Genomic DNA, 17,845 nt, shown 5'->3' on the forward strand with positions numbered 1-17,845 from the left:
TGTTCAATCTCACTAGTTAGTATTGCATTTCCTTTGTCATCATCTGCAACTTGATCTTTTTCTTCTATCCCAACATCTTCTTCACTTGGTCGGCTGTCTGCAGTGTATAGCCATTGTATATATTGTTCCCCTTCTTCTCATTATTTCTTGGGGTTCACTCACCATTTTACCGTCTGCTGCCACTACTTCCTTTAGTCCATTGTTGTTTCTCTTTTCCCTGAATGTCAAATCCATTGCTTCTTTGTACATAAAATAATATTTTCCTTCTTTCTCTAACTTCTCTATCTTGTCACACTTTTCTGTCAGCCATTTCTCCCTTGCTTTTTCTGACTCCCTTCTTAATTGATTATTTAACCTCCTGTTGTTGCACTTCCCTTCTTCTGTGTTTACAGTTTTCCATTTCCTGCAATCATCCTGTTATCATATCTGGTGTTACCCAGTCTTTCTTTACTTTTTTCCTCTCCTTGATTCCAAGAGTTTCCTTAGCTGCCTTTTAGATCCCATTTTTAAAATGATCCCATCTTCCTTCTGTGCATTCCGTTTTCCTGTCCTTTCATCATGATTTCACAATATGCACTCTCTAATTTTTCACAGTTGCCTTTCTCTTTCAGTTTCTCAAAGTTAATGTGCTCTCTCTTCTGTCATTTCCAGGTTCTTTTCAATTTAACTAGGACCTCAGCTATTACTGATATATGATCTGAATAAATATCTGCCCCTGGATAGCTTTTGACACTCTTTAGGCAACTTTGGTATCTTTGTTTTATCATTATGTAATCAGTTTCATATCTTTTGTTGTCAAATCAAGATATTCAAGTATACTGTCATCTTCTGTGGTTATCAAATAGAGTATTTCCAACTACCATGAAATTTTCATTGCAGTTTTCCAACAATCTTTGCCCTCTCACATTTCTTTCCCCCAGTCCAAATTTTCCCAGAGCTTTTCCTTCTCGTCCTTCGCCAACTACTGCATTCCAATCACCCATTATAACAATACGTGCATTTATTTTCTCTCTCTGCTAAGTTTTCTATCATCTCATAACATTCTGGATGATTACTTGTTGGAATATAGACCTGGATGATAACCAAGTCTTTCTTTTTCCCTTTCAGTCTCATCATTATTATTCTTCCACTAACATATTCAACCTCGATAACCTTGTCCTTCAGTCTTTTACCTATCAAAATTCCAACCCCATACATTCCATTTTTATCTTCACCTGAGTAGTACAATCGGAAGTCGTCACTTTCTAGTTCTCCACAACCACCCCATCTCACCTCGCACATTCCGAGTACATCCAATTTGTTTCTTGTCATTTCACGTTTGGTGTTTCCTAATTTCCCTTCCTGGAGAAGGGTTAAAACATTCCAAGTCCTACGAACGAAGATTAACGAGAAGAAAACAAAAAGCACGGTAATTGGAGGAAAGGGGAGAAAATGCCGTATGAAAATAGGGGGAGAGGAAATAGAGCAAGTGAATAACTTCAATTACTTGGGAAGTGTAATAATGGATGGTATGTATTGCTCAACAGAAATTAGGAAAAGAATTGCAATGACAAAAGAAGGATTCACAGTAATTACTTTGTGGACCACTAAATAAAGATCTGAGGAAAAGACTTGCCAAATGTTACATCTGGAGCGTTGCACTGTATGGTGCAGGGACCTGGACATTGAGGAACGAATATGAAAAAAAGGTTGGAGGCACTAGAGATGTGGATATGGAGAAGAATGGAAAAAGTGAAATGGGAAGACTGAGTAAGGAATGGAGAAGTATTAAGAAGAGTTGGAGAAGAAAGAAACATGCTGAAAGTCATCAGAAAGAAAAAACAGAACTGGATTGGACACTGTTTGAGGAGTGACTGTTTATTGAAGGAAGGAATGGTGGAGGGAAAAAGCGGAAGAGGAAAAAGAAGATATCAAATGCTGGACAATATCAAAGGAGGCAAATACTCAGAAATGAAAAGACTGGCTATGGACAGACAAAAGTGGAAGAGGCTTAACCCATGACAAGACCTGCCATAAGGCAGAATACCATACTACTGCTACTACCACCACCACCTGCAGTCTCATAGAGGCCTCTCTGAGCTTCTATTGTGTTGTGAATGCGATGCAGCTGTGTACTGTGTTCTGGGAGGAATTTTTTTCATTGCAAACATGCCATCCATTTCTGGACACATGTTCTTAGGACCTCGTTTCCACCATTTCCTGTCAGTAATCTGTTCCTGCAGTTTGTTGGTTTTATTGATGCCGACCCTGTATTTCAGTTACAATTAGATGGATAATATATGTCGGAGTGTTACGGGTCGGGCTCCACTCCGTACACGATCTGGCACCTCATTGCACGTGTGTGCCACCTTTACCTTACGAATAATTCACAGTTGCCATTCTTGAAGGTAAATGCTTGAGTGGACTTGCTGTGGTGTGCTACTAGTTCTTACCATGTGACTTCATCATTTGCGGTTTAGGCTGGTGCTGAAAGAGAGCTCTGCTCTATTCGAGCTACTAAATGATGTAAACTGTTTTGCAACAACTTTTCCATATTGTAATTGCAGTGTCTTCTCTATACAGGGTTATTACAAATGATTGAAGCGATTTCACAGCTCTACAATAACTTTATTATTTGAGATATTTTCACAATGCTTTGCACACCGATACAAAAACTCAAAAAGTTTTTTTACGCATTCACAAATGTTCGATATGTGCCCCTTTAGTGATTCGGCAGACATCAAGCCGATAATCAAGTTCCTCCCACACTCGGCGCAGCATGTCCCCATCAATGAGTTCGAAAGCATCATTGATGCGAGCTCGCAGTTCTGGCATGTTTCTTGGCAGAGGAGGTTTAAACACTGAATCTTTCACATAACCCCACAGAAAGAAATCGCATGGGGTTAAGTCGGGAGAGTGTGGAGGCCGTGACATGAATTGCTGATCATGATGGAAGTGCAGTGGAGCACCATCCTGTTGAAAGATGAATTCGGCGCTGTTGTTCTCCAGTTGTGGCATGAGCCAATTTTCCAGCATGTCCAGATACACGTGTCCTGTAAAGTTTTTTTTGCAGAAGAAAAAGGGGCCGTAAACTTTAAACCGTGAGATTGCACAAAACACGTTAACTTTTGCTGAATTGCGAATTTGCTGCACGAATGCGTGAGGATTCTCTACCACCCAGATTCGCACATTGTGTCTGTTCACTTCACCATTAAGAAAAAATGTTGCTTCATCACTGAAAACAAGTTTCGCACTGAACGCATCCTCTTCCATTAGCTGTTGCAACCGCGCCGAAAATTCAAAGCGTTTGACTTTGTCATCGGGTGTCAGGGCTTGTAGCAATTGTAAATGGTAAGGCTTCTGCTTTAGCCTTTTCCGTAAGATTTTCCAAACCGTCGGCTGTGGTACGTTTAGCTCCCTGCTTGCTTTATTCGTCGACTTCCGCGGGCTACGCGTGAAACTTGCCTGCACACGTTCAACCGTTTCTTCGCTCACTGCAGGCCGACCCGTTGATTTCCCCTTACAGAGGCATCCAGAAGCTTTAAACTGCGCATACCATCGCCGAATGGAGTTAGCAGTTGGTGGATCTTTGTTGAACTTCGTCCTGAAGTGTCGTTGCACTGTTATGACTGACTGTGAGTGCATTTCAAGCACGACATACGCTTTCTCGGCTCCTGTCGCCATTTTGTCTCACTGTGCTCTCGAGCGCTCTGGCGGCAGAAACCTGAAGTGCGGCTTCAGCCGAACGAAACTTTATGAGTTTTTCTACGTATCTGTAGTGTGTCGTGACTATACGTCAATGAATGGAGCTACAGTGAATTTATGAAATCGCTTCAATCATTTGTAATAGCCCTGTACTTATTTTTACAGTTGCGGGTGATACAGATCGCTAATATATTGTGATTTATGGTAGACGTATATGAGGTGTGATCACAAAGTAATGGGAATTTTTGTTTTTCTTAAAGAATATTTATTTTTCATCAACATCAACTGTGTTTCCCTCAAAGTCATTGCCCTTTGATATAATGCAATTGTGCCAATACTTTCTCCAGTCTTGGAAGCGCTTCCAGAACTCACTTTTTGTAATGTTCAGCTCTCTCTCTCTCACACTCTTCCCCCCCCCCTTCCCTCCCCCCCCCCCCCGTTCCCCCCCCCTCCCCCCCCCCCCCAAATCAGTGGTGGCAAAGCGACAGTCTTTCATCATTCTCTTCAGCCTCAGGAATAGAAAGGAGCTTCAGGGGACCATGTCCAGTGAATACGGTGGCTGAGGCAAATAACGGTTTCATTGTTTGCCAGGAAATTGCAGTCAGGCATTGAGGTGTGAGCGAGTGCATTATTGTGATGCAACTTCCACAAGCAGTTGCGCCACATTTCTGCTTGTTTTCTCTGGATTGCTTCATGCAGGCGACACACAACTTACGCGTAGTATTCCTTATTGACTGTATGACAATAAGGCAGAAACTCCTGATGCACTATCCCATTGTAATCAAAGAAAACAGTGAGAACAACCGTCACATGTGGTCGAACTTGAATTTTTTTCAGTCTTGGCTCTTCAGATAGTTTCCATTTGGATGATTGGGCCTCAGTTTCGATGTCATTCCCGTGTACCCATGTTTTGTTACCTGTTATAACCTTGTATAGTGGTCTGGATCGTTGCTGACTTTATTCAGTAACTCCCGAGTGGTGCCTGTGCGATGTCGTTTTTGTCCGAAATTCAACAATTTCGAAGCAAACTTTGCCGCTACGTGCAAAAAAATTGCTTGGCTTGAGCCAAAGGACATGTCCACATCATCAGCAACTTCTCTGATGGTGATTCAGTGATTTTCAAGAACCATTTTCTTTACTTCTTCCACATTGTCATCAGTAACTGATGTGCTACGGCATCCAGTGCGGTCATTGAGAATTGTGAATTGTGATTTATTAGTCTCATAACATACACTTACAAATCATGTGATTATGGTACAGGAGACACATCAAAAATAAAAAACTAGAATCTAATATTAATTTTTAGAACTATATTTAGTCTATGTAGCAGTATCTATATTTTTTTATTTTCCAGCATAGGTAAATATCTTTCTCGATAATGGACTTTTTTTTCACTATATAATGCTAATTTGTGGTTGGATTCTGCTCAAATTATCAGTTCATCTTCCATGAACTCTTCTAACGAGTAATAACATTTGTGTATAAGAATTTCATGTAACTTCTTTTTTAGTATCCCTAGTTCCATGTTTAGAATGTTTTTGCCTTTAAGTTTGTTGTAGACTTCCATGCCCATGTCTGAGCATATAATTTCAATCTATGGGCAGGAAGCATAAAATTATCTTTATTTCTTGTACTTTATGGATGATCAAATTGGTTTTTAATGAACAATTCTGGTTTGTTGTGTAAAAATATCATTAGCTCGTATATGTATAGAGAGGGGACAGTCAAAATTTTTAGTTTCTGTAATAATGGACAACATGATTCTCTTTGCTGTGCAGTCCACATATTTCTGATGATTTTCTTCTGAAGCTTCAGTGCACGAGATATATTATTGAAGCTCCTGCAGAAAATAATGCCATATCTTATCACTGATTCAAAGTAACTTAGATATGCTACTTTGCGATTGGACATGTTTGCAGCACTTGATAATTTATGCATGGCATATGCAAAGCTACCCAGTTTGCTGCACAGGTACTCAATATGTGTGTTCCAGTTTTAATTCTTATCGAGGTGCAGACCTAGAAATTTGGCAGAATGCACTTCTGTTAATTCTTCACTTTTATGATTTATACTAATTTCCTGGTCTTTTCACTGTTTGGTTCAGCATCTTCTCAACCCTCTTTGAAACATTTATATCAATTATAAACTCTTGTCTTACTCATAGCAGATTCGCCAAAAGCTACAATCAACATTTCGAATGCGGTGCTGGATCTTATTCCACTTTACAAGCAAAATTTAATGTAAATTCTGTGATATATCTTTTTGGCAAGTAAAAATTTGTCATGCAATCAAAAATATGTGTAACCTTTTCTACTGTCAACTATAAACCAAATGTCCAAAACAGCTGAAAATGCAGAAATACATCAGGAACATACGCAACAAGAAGATTTTAAAAAATTCCCATTACAACCCACTAGAGGATGACGTCTGCAAGAAAGTGAATAGATGATAATCCAACCAACCATGTGAAAAGAAAGACCATTCAACTTCACAAGAATGCTTTCTGAAGTAACACAGGAAAAGCATTTGTCCACAAGTTGCTGCCCCCTGTAAACTTCATGGATTATGTACACTCCATAACAGACGGACTCCACTCCCTCCCATTGATGCCGTATTGGTACATGAATGTATGAGCTGGTAAAACACCTGACAGTGATACTTAGCCCCTCTGTTGGCAAATGCGTGCATGCATGCACCAGGTATGAAATACTGCCTTTCTAATCCAGCAGGTTCAGAACTTTCGACCAGACCAGGATGACCTTTTGGTGGGCTTCAAGATGGTTTCCCTCATCACTAAAGTACCTCTAAAGAGACATGCTTAACAAGAAGTAACATAAGTACCCATATTGGGTCAGCTTAACCTGGGCACAATTTAAGATGTCTGTATATGTCTAATAATACGAGAGAAGGAAAGTTGCTACTCACCATATAGCAGAGATGCTGAGCCGTGATAGGCACGATAAAAATATGCACACAATCAAAGCTTTCGGCCATTAAGGCTTTTGTCAGCAGTAGACACACACACACACACACACACACACACACACACACACACACACACACACACACACACACACACACACACACGCAAACGCAACTTGGCCACACGACTGCAGTCTCAGGCAACTGAAACTACACCGCGAGCAGCAGCACCAGTGCATGATGGGAGTGGCGACTGGCTGGAGGAGGAGGCTGGGGCGGGGAGGGGGAGGGATAGTGTGGTGGGAGTGGCAGACAGTGAAGTGTTGCAGTTTAGATTGAGGATAGGTGAGAAGATGTGGAGGGGGGAGGGGGTAAGTAGCGGAAAGGAGAGAAATAATAATAAAAATAAAAAAATATTATTGTTTTTATTTCTCTCAGCACACTATAGATTTAAAAATGCTCAACTTACACTGATGAGGGTAGCAGGAGGAAGCACAGATTATAGAATCACTAGTTGCGGGTTTTGAAACTGTTGCCGTAACACCGTGTCACAATGGAATGGAATAATTTTTACTGAAGTACAATACTGTGAAAAGTAAAGTTGGTACTCACCATATAATGGAGATGCTGAGTCATAGTAGGCCACACTGAGTGTGGCCTCAGTTGCCTGAGACTGCAGTCGTGTGTGTGTGAGTTGCGTTTGTATGAGTGTGTATGTGTGTGTTTTTTGTCTAATTTTGGCAAAGGCCTTACTGGCCGAAAGCTATATTTGTGAGAGACTTTTTGATGTGCCTATCTGTGACTCAGCATCTCCACTATATGGAGCGTAGCAATTTTTCTTTTCAAAATATTGTTGCATTCCATCCTGGATTTTCCATTGTTTGATTTTACTTTAGCAGTGTATTGTAAAAGTGAAAGATGTTCCTTCGGCATTTGTGTCTCAATAATTTTTGTACATTTTTTGCCATCTCACAGGCGATGGAAGCACAAGTGGACGCCGGTCGAGCCCGTTCCGTCGGGCTGTCGAATTTCAACTCCGGCCAGATAAAACGCATCTGGCAGGCTGCTCGCATCAAGCCGGCCAACCTGCAGGTGGAGCTGCACATCTACTTCCAGCAGCGGGAGTTGGCAGCCTTTTGCAAAGCACTCGACGTGACGGTCTGCGCATTCGCTCCATTGGGGTCTCCTCAGATGCCCAACCTGTTCCACGCAAGAGGCGGTGATGCCAGCAAGTAAGTTTATTGCATATATAGCCAGTATGACCATATGGCAAGGAAAGCGTTTCTGAAGAAGAGAAATTTAACATCGAGCATAGATTTAAGTGCCAGGAAGTCTTTTTTGAAAGTATCTGTATGGAGTGTAGCAATGTATGGAAGTGAAACATGGACATTAAATAGTTTAGACAAAAAGAAAATAGAAGCTTTCGAAATTTGATGCTACAGAAGGATGCTGATAACTCTTGAGAAGGTATTGAATAGAATTGGGGAGAACAGAAATTTGTGGCACAATTTGACTAGAAGAAGGCATCGGTTGGTAGGACATATTCAGAGGCATGAAGGATCACCAATTTAATATTGGAGGGCAGCACAGAGGGTAAAAACCTTAGAGTAGAGACCAAGAGATGAATAAACTAAACAGATTCAGGAGGATATAGGTTGCAGTTGGCACTGGAGTAGCATGTAGAGCTGCATCAAACCAGTCTCTGGACTGAAGACCACAACAACAACAACAACAACAACAACAACAGCCAGTATCATATTCAGGAGTGGGATTAAAATTCACGGTGAAAATATGTCAGTGACCATACTCGCCGATGATGTCACTAACCTCATTGGAAGGGAGGAAGACCTGCAGGATCTGTTAAATGGAGTAAACAGCCTAAGAGCACTCACTATAGATTGAGAATGAAATGAAGAGAGACATAAGTAATAAAGGAGTAACAGGATTGACATTAGCGGTAAGCGTAACACCTAAATAAAAACATAGCAAATCCTCTTTTTCAATCTCTGGATCCAGATCGATCAGTAAACACGATAAAGTGTCAGCATTTGCACATTGTGCTGTATGTTGAAAATGTATCGTGTAATGAGGAAAAAAAATCCATCTATCAACTGTCATTCCGATTCTGCAGTGACATCTACATCTACATTTATACTCCACAAGCCACCCAACGGTGTGTGGCGGAGGGCACTTTACGTGCCACTGTCATTACCTCCCTTTCCTGTTCCAGTCGCGTATGGTTCGCGGGAAGAACGACTGTCTGAAAGCCTCCGTGCGCGCTCTAATCTCTCTAATTTTACATTCATGATCTCCTCGGGAGGTATAAGTAGGGGGAAGCAATATATTCGATGCCTCATCCAGAAACGCACCCTCTCGAAACCTGGCGAGCTAGTTACACTGCGATGCAGAGCACCTCTCTTGCAGAGTCTGCCACTTGAGTTTATTAAACACGTAATGCTATCACGGTTACCAAATAACCCTGTGATGAAACGTGCCGCTCTTCTTTGGATCTTCTCTATCTCCTCTGTCAGACCGATCTGGTACGGATCCCACACTGATGAGCAATATTCAAGTATAGGTCGAACGAGTGTTTTGTAAGCCACCTCCTTTGTTGATGGACTAAGCACTCTCCCAATGAATCTCAACCTGGTACCCGCCCTACCAACAATTAATTTTATATGATCATTCCACTTCAAATCGTTCCGCACGCATACTCCCAGATATTTTACAGAAGTAACTGCTACCAGTGTTTGTTCCGCTATCATACAATCATACAATAAAGGATCCTTCTTTCTATGTATTCGCAATACATTACATTTGTCTATGTTAAGGGTCAGTTGCCACTCCCTGCACCAAGTGCCTATCCGCTGCAGATCTTCCTGCATTTCGCTGCAATTTTCTAATGCTGCAACTTCTCTGTATACTACAGCATCATCCGCGAAAAGCCGCATGGAACTTCCGACATTATCTACTAGGTCATTTATATATATTGTGAAAAGCAATGGTCCCATAACGCTCCCCTGTGGCACGCCAGAGGTTACTTTAATGTCTGTAGACGTCTCTCCATTGATAACAACATGCTGTGTTCTGTTTGCTAAAAACTCTTCAATCCAGCTACACAGCTGGTCTGATATTCCGTAGGCTCTTACTTTGTTTATCAGGCGACAGTGCGGAACTGTATCGAACGCCTTCCGGAAGTCAAGAAAAATAGCATCTACCTGGGAGCCTGTATCTAATATTTTCTGGGTCTCATGAACAAATAAAGCGAGTTGGGTCTCACACGATCGCTGTTTCCGGAATCCATGTTGATTCCTACATAGTAGATTCTGGGTTTCCAAAATAGACATGATACTCGAGCAAAAAACATGTTCTAAAATTCTACAACAGATCGACGTCAGAGATATAGGTCTATAGTTTTGCGCATCTGCTCGACGACCCTTCTTGAAGACTGGGACTATCTGTGCTCTTTTTCAATCATTTGGAACCCTCCGTTCCTCTAGAGACTTGCGGTACACGGCTGTTAGGAGAGGGGCAAGTTCTTTCGTGTACTCTGTGTAGAATCGAATTGGTATCCCGTCAGGTCCAGTGGACTTTCCTCTATTGAGTGATTCCAGTTGCTTTTCTATTCCTTGGACACTTATTTCGATGTCAGCCATTTTTTCGTTTGTGCGAGGATTTAGAGAAGGAACTGCAGTGCGGTCTTCCTCTGTGAAACAGCTTTGGAAAAAGGTGTTTAGTATTTCAGCTTTACGCGTGTCATCCTCTGTTTCAATGCCATCATCATCCCGTAGTGTCTGGATATGCTGTTTCGAGCCACTTACTGATTTAACGTAAGACCAGAACTTCCTAGGATTTTCTGTCAAGTCGGTACATAGACAAACCGAAGTTTCATCGGCGGTCACTTTTCTCAACCAAACCACCACTGAGAATAGATGGTTGTCCACTCTGTGCTTCATCATGAACATTGTTTCTTCTATCATTTAATTGTCTCATTTGCTTTCTCACCAATCTAACAGTCATTACATTTTCGCCATAAATCTCTACAAGTTGATGATAAATTTCAGCTGGCTTAACATTCTCTATGTTAAAAAACCATATTACAAAACACAATTCATAGTCAGTAGGCTCAGAGGTTGTCAAATATGTAATGGCATCACTGGGAAGGAAATGTAGTGGAGAGGCGAGTGCATACGAATGGCACAGCAAAACCAGTGCTGCGGTGGCAGTAGAACAAAACATGACTTAATTTCCAGGCATTAAGTCTCTCCCAGTACCTCATAAATACGTCTCTTCCTGTGTGGGAATCACAGAATTGTGTGAGCACTATGAGAAGGAGACAGTGGGACACGGAGATTTGGGTCAGTCCTGAAAGCGATAGCCAAAGTTGTTAAGGTGACCACTCATGACAATCGGTAAATCTGGTTTGATTCACAGTCAAACACAAATTTTCACTTGTTTCCGGTAAACTGCTTAGCTATTGTGCCATATTCATAATTTGTCAATACACTATGAGATTTTCACTCTGCAGCAGAGTGTGCACTGATATGAAACTTACTGGCAGATTAAAAGTGTGTGCCGGACCGAGACTCGAACTCGGGACCTTTGCCTTTTGCGGGCAAGTGCTCTACCATCTGAGCTACCCGAGCACGATTCACACCTGTCCTCACAGCTTTACTTCTGCCAGTATCTCGTCTCCTACCTTCCAAACTTTACAGAAGCTCTCCTGCGAACCTTGCAGAACTAGCACTCCTGAAAGAAAAGATATTGGTGAGACATGGCTTAGCCACTGCCTGGGGGATGTTTCCAGAATGAGATTTTCACTCTGCAGCAGAGTGTCCTTTCTTTCAGGAGTGCTAGTTCTGAAAGGTTCACAGGAGAGCTTCTGTAAAGTTTGGAAGGTAGGAGACGAGATACTGGCAGAAGTAAAGCTGTGGGGACGGGTGTGAGTCGTGCTCGGGTAGCTCAGATGGTAGAGCACTTGCCCGCGAAAGGCAAAGGTCCCGAGTTCAAGCCTCAGTCCGGCACACAGTTTTAATCTGCCAAATCTGCCAGGAAGTTTCATGTCTATACATTTCATGATTCAATACAGTTATTAACTGCCAGAGGTTTCTTTTCCTACTGACATGTACGCATGCATGTCTGAAGAACTACTGCACTGGACTATACAGGCACCATCAAATATAGACACTGAACTCGTGTATGTCACTCATAAAAACCTATAGAGCGCTTGCCGTTGACATACACACATGAAATTTGACAAGGAGCAAGGTTCCACAGTGCAAGTAAAGCAAAAAATTTGAAAATTGTCAATTTGCAATTAATTCACACTAAAAAAATATTTTCCGCAGTATTACAGAAAGTGTAGATTGTAATCACCATAAAGATGACCTTTTGAGTTGTATACAGGCACAATGAAAGACTGTAACTCAATGGGCTGTCTTTATGCTTTATGGTGAATAGTAACTCAGTGGGTGATCTTTACGGTGAGTGGCAATCTATCCTTTTCACAATATTGTTTGATACTCCAACATGGACTTTAAAAATATTTTCTGTCCATTTGTTGTCCATCTGTCTATCTATCAAGAACCCTTTCTCTCAGGAATGGGTATGCATATAAGTTGAAATTTTGTCAGGTACTAAGGTCTATAGTCCTTTGGCGGGGCAAAAAAAATTTAAGCTCTTAACGCTATTCAATCAGTTTATATCCCATATTTTGATACTCGAAAACTTACTCATCAGAACCTGTAGGATACTTCCCGTTGACCTACAATAATAAAATTTAGCAAGAAGCAAAGTTTCACAGCGCAAGTTAAAAAAACATCAGAAGTTGTTAATTTGCAATTATGTCACCTAAAAAATATTTATTTCGCCATTTGTCATCCATCTGTTAAGACTCGTTTAAGTCAGAAAAGGGTAGATATATCAAGTTGAAATCTATATCAAATACTAAGGTCTGTGGTCCCTTGGTAGCGTAAATAACTTTACCTTCTACCAAGTCAATGCAATCAAAAGATAGGGCCATACACATCAAATGTTTTGATACTCACAAACTCAGTCATCAAAACTTGCAGATGAACTATTTATATCCATCTTGGGCCAGGTGGTTGAGTAGTAAAGAGTATACGTGTGTGTGTGGGGGGGGGGTGTAATGGAAACTGAGAGGTCGTGCGATTGAATCCCGATCTGACCAAAGGTTTTTTGTATTGTTTGAACGTAGACTTAAGCTCTCAATGATGTGAGGATTCACCAGAAACAACACGCAGTTTGGATACCACGTTAAACCATACACCCCATTTCCCTGATTGGATAACTTTGGTTGATTAGGGACACACAAGTTGCTGAAATGGTGGCGAATAGAAAAAAGTGCACGGGGTCAGTGAGTAAAAAAAAAAAGTAAGGGCATTGCAAGGTAGGGTGTGCTGATAAATAATTGCTAAGAAAAATGTGATATGTAGTGGTATCCAATTTAATTAGCATTGAAGTTAGCCAATTAGGTTGTTGCACATGCAAATTCAAGCAGCCTGACAAGGACAGTGTCACCAAATATGTTCTTCGTTTGGTTTCCTCAAAGCAAAGAAATGTACCTGGCTTAAATTTATCAGTTATGAAATGGGCACATTTTAACTCTTAATTACCATTTCAACACATGGTAACTCAAGAACCTACAGATATCTGTACATTACCGCATTTTACCATGTGCAAGTGCTCAAATACACTACTGGCCATTAAAATTGCTACACCAAGAACAAATGCAGATGATAAACAGGTATTCATTGGACAAATATATTGTACCAGAACTGACATGTGATTACATTTTCACACAATTTGGGTGCATAGATCCTGTGAAATCAGTACCCAGGACAACCACCTCTGGCTGTAATAACGGCCTTGATACGCCTGGGCATTGAGTCAAACAGAGCTTGGATGGCGTGTACAGGTACAGCTGCCCACGCAGCTTCAACACGATACCACAGTTCATCAAGAGTAGTGACTGGCGTATTGTGATGAGCCAGTTGCTCGCCCACCATTGACCGGATGTTTTCAATTGGTGAGAGATCTGGAGAATGTACTGGCCAGGTCAGCAGTCAAACATTTCCTGTATCCAGAAAGGCCCGTACAGGACCTGCAACATGTGGTCGTGCATTATCCTGCTGAAATGTAGGATTTCAGAGGGCTCGAATGAAGGGTAGAACCACGGGTTGTAACACATCTGAAATGTAATGTCCACTGTTCAAAGTGCTCTCAATGCGAACAAGAGGTGACCGAGACATGTAACCAATAGCACCCCATACCATCACACCGGGTGAACGCCAGTATGGCGATGACAAATACACACTTCCAATGTGCGTTCACCACGATGTCGCCAAACATAGATGCGACCATCATGATGCTGTAAACAGAACCTGGATTCATCCAAAAAAATGATGGTTTGCCATTCGTGCACCCAGGTTCTTCGTCGAGTACACCATCGCAGGCACTCCTGTCTGTGATGCAGTGTCAAGGGTAACCGCAGCCACGGTCTCCGAGCTGATAGTCCGTGCTGCTGCAAACATCGTTGAACTGTTCGTGCAGATGGTTGTTGTCTTGCAAACGTCCCCGTCTGTTGACTCAGGGATTGAGACGTGGCTGCACGATCCGTTACAGCCGTGCGGATAAGATGCCTGTCATCTTGACTGCTAACGATACGAGGCCGTTGGGATCCAGCACGGCATTCCGTATTACCCTCCTGAACCCAGCGATTCCATATTCTGCTAACAGTCATTGGATCTCGACCAACGTGAGCAGCAATGTCACGATACAATGAACCGCAATCGCGATAGGCTACAATCTGACCTTTATCAAAGTTGGAAATGTGATGGTATGCATTTCTCCTCCTTACACGAGGCATCACAACAACGTTTCACCAGGCAATGCCAGTCAACTGCTATTTGTGTATGAGAAATCGGTTGGAAACTTTCCTCATTTCAGCACATTGTAGGTGTTGTCACCGGCGCCAAACTTGTGTGAATGCTCTGAAAAGCTAATCATTTGCATATCACAGCATCTTCTTTCTGTCGGTTAAATTTCGCGTCTGTAGCACATCATCTTCATGGTGTAGCAATTTTAATGGCCAGTGGTGTACAATGACCTGACTGGCTAGCAGCAATGCTAATTAAATGAGTAATGTTACAACTTATCAAACTGTTTTCTTAACAATTATCTCTCAGCACAATCTACCCTACAACACCATTACAAGCTTTTCAGTCTGTTTCTGAAAATCTTGTACATAATTAAGTTTGTACAAAAACTCCACAGCACTAGTCCTAATTAGACTTGTCCTTTTGTTTTTTTCTCTGGTTTCATGGAGCCCATTGTGAATTCCTCTTCTGTGCCAACATCGTCATCTCAGAGTAGCACTGGCATTCAACTTCCTCCAAAATTTGCTGGGTGTATTCAAATCTGTCTTCCCCTTACAGTTCCATCAAGTACCATGGAAGTTGTTCATAAACGGCTGAACACATGTCCTTTCGTCCCATCCTCCTTTACGTCAATATTTTCCATTTGTTCACCTCCTTGCTGATTTTGCAGAGAACCACCTCATTTTTCATCTTAACACTTCACCTAATTTTCAAAATCCTTCTGTAGTACCACATCTAAAATGATTCACTCCTCTTCTTTTCCAGTTTTCTGAGTCCACAGTGCCATACAGTTCTGTGCTCCAAATGTACATTCTCACAAATTTATGAGGTGTACGAGAAAAACAATAAGACTGACTACACTGTGAGAGAAATGGCAATGCTGTGTTGTTCTACTTGTGTAGACTGGTATGCTCATCCCTTCCTGATGTTCAGTCTTAGTTTCAGTTCCATGCAGTCATTGCATGGTTTTGAAAGTGCCATCACCAAAGCTGTATTTTGTTGTGTGGTACAAAAAATGGAATAGCGGAATTTAGAGCAATGTTATGCCATCAGGTTTTGTGTCGAACTTGGGGAATTCACAAGTATGACCCTTGAAATGTTGAATCAGGCTTACGGGGAAAAATTTCTCATAAAGAGCACAAGTTTTTCTGTGGTACAAATCATTTTACGAAGGCCGAGAACACGCTGAAGATGAACTTTTCTCAGGGAGACCTTCAGCTTTAAAAACCAATGAAAACATTGAATGTGTGCATCCTCTTGTGAGATTGTTCCTCCAGGACAAACTGTCAACCAGGTGTTTTACGAAGATCGAAGATGACCTCGAAAGGCTCAGGAAGAGGGTGAACTGAGTGAGACCGGAAATTGCAGGCAAGTGGATGGCGCATCATGACAACACTCCGTGTCACACGCCCACTTCCATCACAGAATTTTTGACTTCAAAAGGCGTTCCTGTTATTCCACAGTCACTTTTCACCTGATCTGAGTCCCTATGACTTTTCTCTTTCCCCAAAATTGAAAAAATGCCTTAAAACGACATAATTGTGGGACTCTGTAGTACATTCAAAAGAATGTGACTGACATGTTAAAGGCTCCACCAGTTGAAGCCTTCCAGCATTGCTAACAAGACTGGGAATGATGACTCAACCAGTCTACAGCTGTAGAAGGGAACTGTGAGGTTCAGCCGGCCGGAGTGGCAGAGCGGTTGTAGGCGTCACAGTCTGGAACCGCGCAGCTGCTACGGTTGCAGGTTTGAATCCTGCCTCGGGCATGGCTGTGTGTGATGTCCTTAGGTTGGTTAGGTTTCAGTAGTTCTAAGTTCCAGGGGACTGATGACCTCAGCAGTTAAGTCCTATAGTGCTCAGAGCCATTTGAACCATTTGAACTATGAGGTTCATTCAAATGAAACCTGGTCAATGTGTCTACCTTTGCCTCACCCGTAAGGTGGCACCACATAACTGCGGGTACGGTGGCGCCATCTATCGGCAGAGAGATTGACGCGCGCACACCGTTTCATGTTGCATAGTGCCAGTGCGGTCTCATGCCAAATAGGAGGTGATCACACAAGTTATTGTCCACTACCGAACGTGCAGGCGAGTAAGCAGGAGCGATGAGGAGGGATTCGATTTTTGGTGGCAGAGGGAGTTGGAGGCCATGAAATGTATCGACGGATGAAGGCCATGTAGGGTGAGTACAGTCCGATTCGTTCAAGTGTTGTGGAATGCCGCTAACAATTCCTCGAGGGTCGCGAGTCACTGGAAGACGATGCTCGTCCCAGACAGGATCTTCGTGTCATCACACTGAAAATAGTTGCGGAAGTGAATGCTTTAGTCTCGGACAACTGCAGAATCGCTGTGGAGGAGATCCATCGGTTACTGGGTATTAGCGCGAGCACCGCCCACACTGTAATGCACTAACACTTGAACTTTTGAGAAATCTGTGCACAGAGGGTTCCCCACCAACTGACAGCCAAACAGTGCAATACTCAAATGGTACTGTCTTGAGTCATTTGCAATGTTATCGTCAGGAGGAATATGGCTTTCTATTGCATATTGTCACAGGTGACGAGATGTTGTGTCCCCATTTTGAACAGGAAATCGAGCATCAGAGCAAACAGTGGAAACATGCAAATTCCCCACCTCCAAAGAAATCAAAGGCCGTGCAACCAGTTCCGGTAAGGCCACGATGTCCTCCTTTTTTGACCACAAGGGCCCACTGCTTGTCGAGTTACTGGAACAGGAAACCACCATCAATGCCCAGCGTTATCAAGCCACCTTACAGAACCTCAGACGAGCCATCGAGTCGAAATGCCGAGACATGTTGTCCAGCGGCGTTATCCTCCTGCACGATAATGCCTCTTACATACAGCCAAAGCGGTGAAGATGACATTGCCGCAGTTTTGGTGGGAAACGCTGGAACATCCACCGTACAGTCCCGACCTTTCACTGTGTGACTTTTATGTGTTTGGACCTCTAAAACAGAGACTTAAAAAGAGACAACCATCAGTTTGTGGGCTGTGCTCGGGTGAAACTTGGATCCGTATAGAAAAACATTAATATTTTTTTAGAGCATATACGATTGCCAAAGCCTCGTCCTCTGTCTGAGGGTAATGCTTTTGTGCTGAATTTAAGGATTCAGAGGCATATGCAGTAGGGCATTCAGTTCTATCCACACGGTTATGAACATGGATGACACGGGGCCAGACTGAGACATGTCCGTTGCTAACACAAGTTACTGGCCTGGCTTAAAAGTGCCGAACAAGGGGCCAACTGCAGATTAGATTTCAACAGCTTGGATGCCTGGTCACAACCTGGGGCCCAGTGGAAAGGAGCATCTTTATGTAC

General features: G+C 42.3%; 1 protein-coding gene across 6 annotated transcripts in view; it reads left to right on the forward strand.

Annotated features, from left to right (window-relative positions):
• The window catches only part of LOC124718888 (1,5-anhydro-D-fructose reductase-like), a 99,865-nt gene that overhangs the window by 50,711 nt on the left and 31,309 nt on the right, over positions 1–17,845 (forward strand). For all 6 annotated transcript variants that reach the window (XM_047244528.1, XM_047244533.1, XM_047244530.1 and 3 more), the window contains exon 5: positions 7,582–7,838. In XM_047244528.1, the coding sequence (XP_047100484.1) occupies positions 7,582–7,838 (257 nt within the window). The remainder of the gene's footprint in view (positions 1–7,581; positions 7,839–17,845) is intronic.

This window comes from Schistocerca piceifrons, chromosome 10, assembly GCF_021461385.2.
Source record: "Schistocerca piceifrons isolate TAMUIC-IGC-003096 chromosome 10, iqSchPice1.1, whole genome shotgun sequence".
Classification (NCBI taxonomy): Eukaryota; Metazoa; Arthropoda; class Insecta; order Orthoptera; family Acrididae; genus Schistocerca; species Schistocerca piceifrons.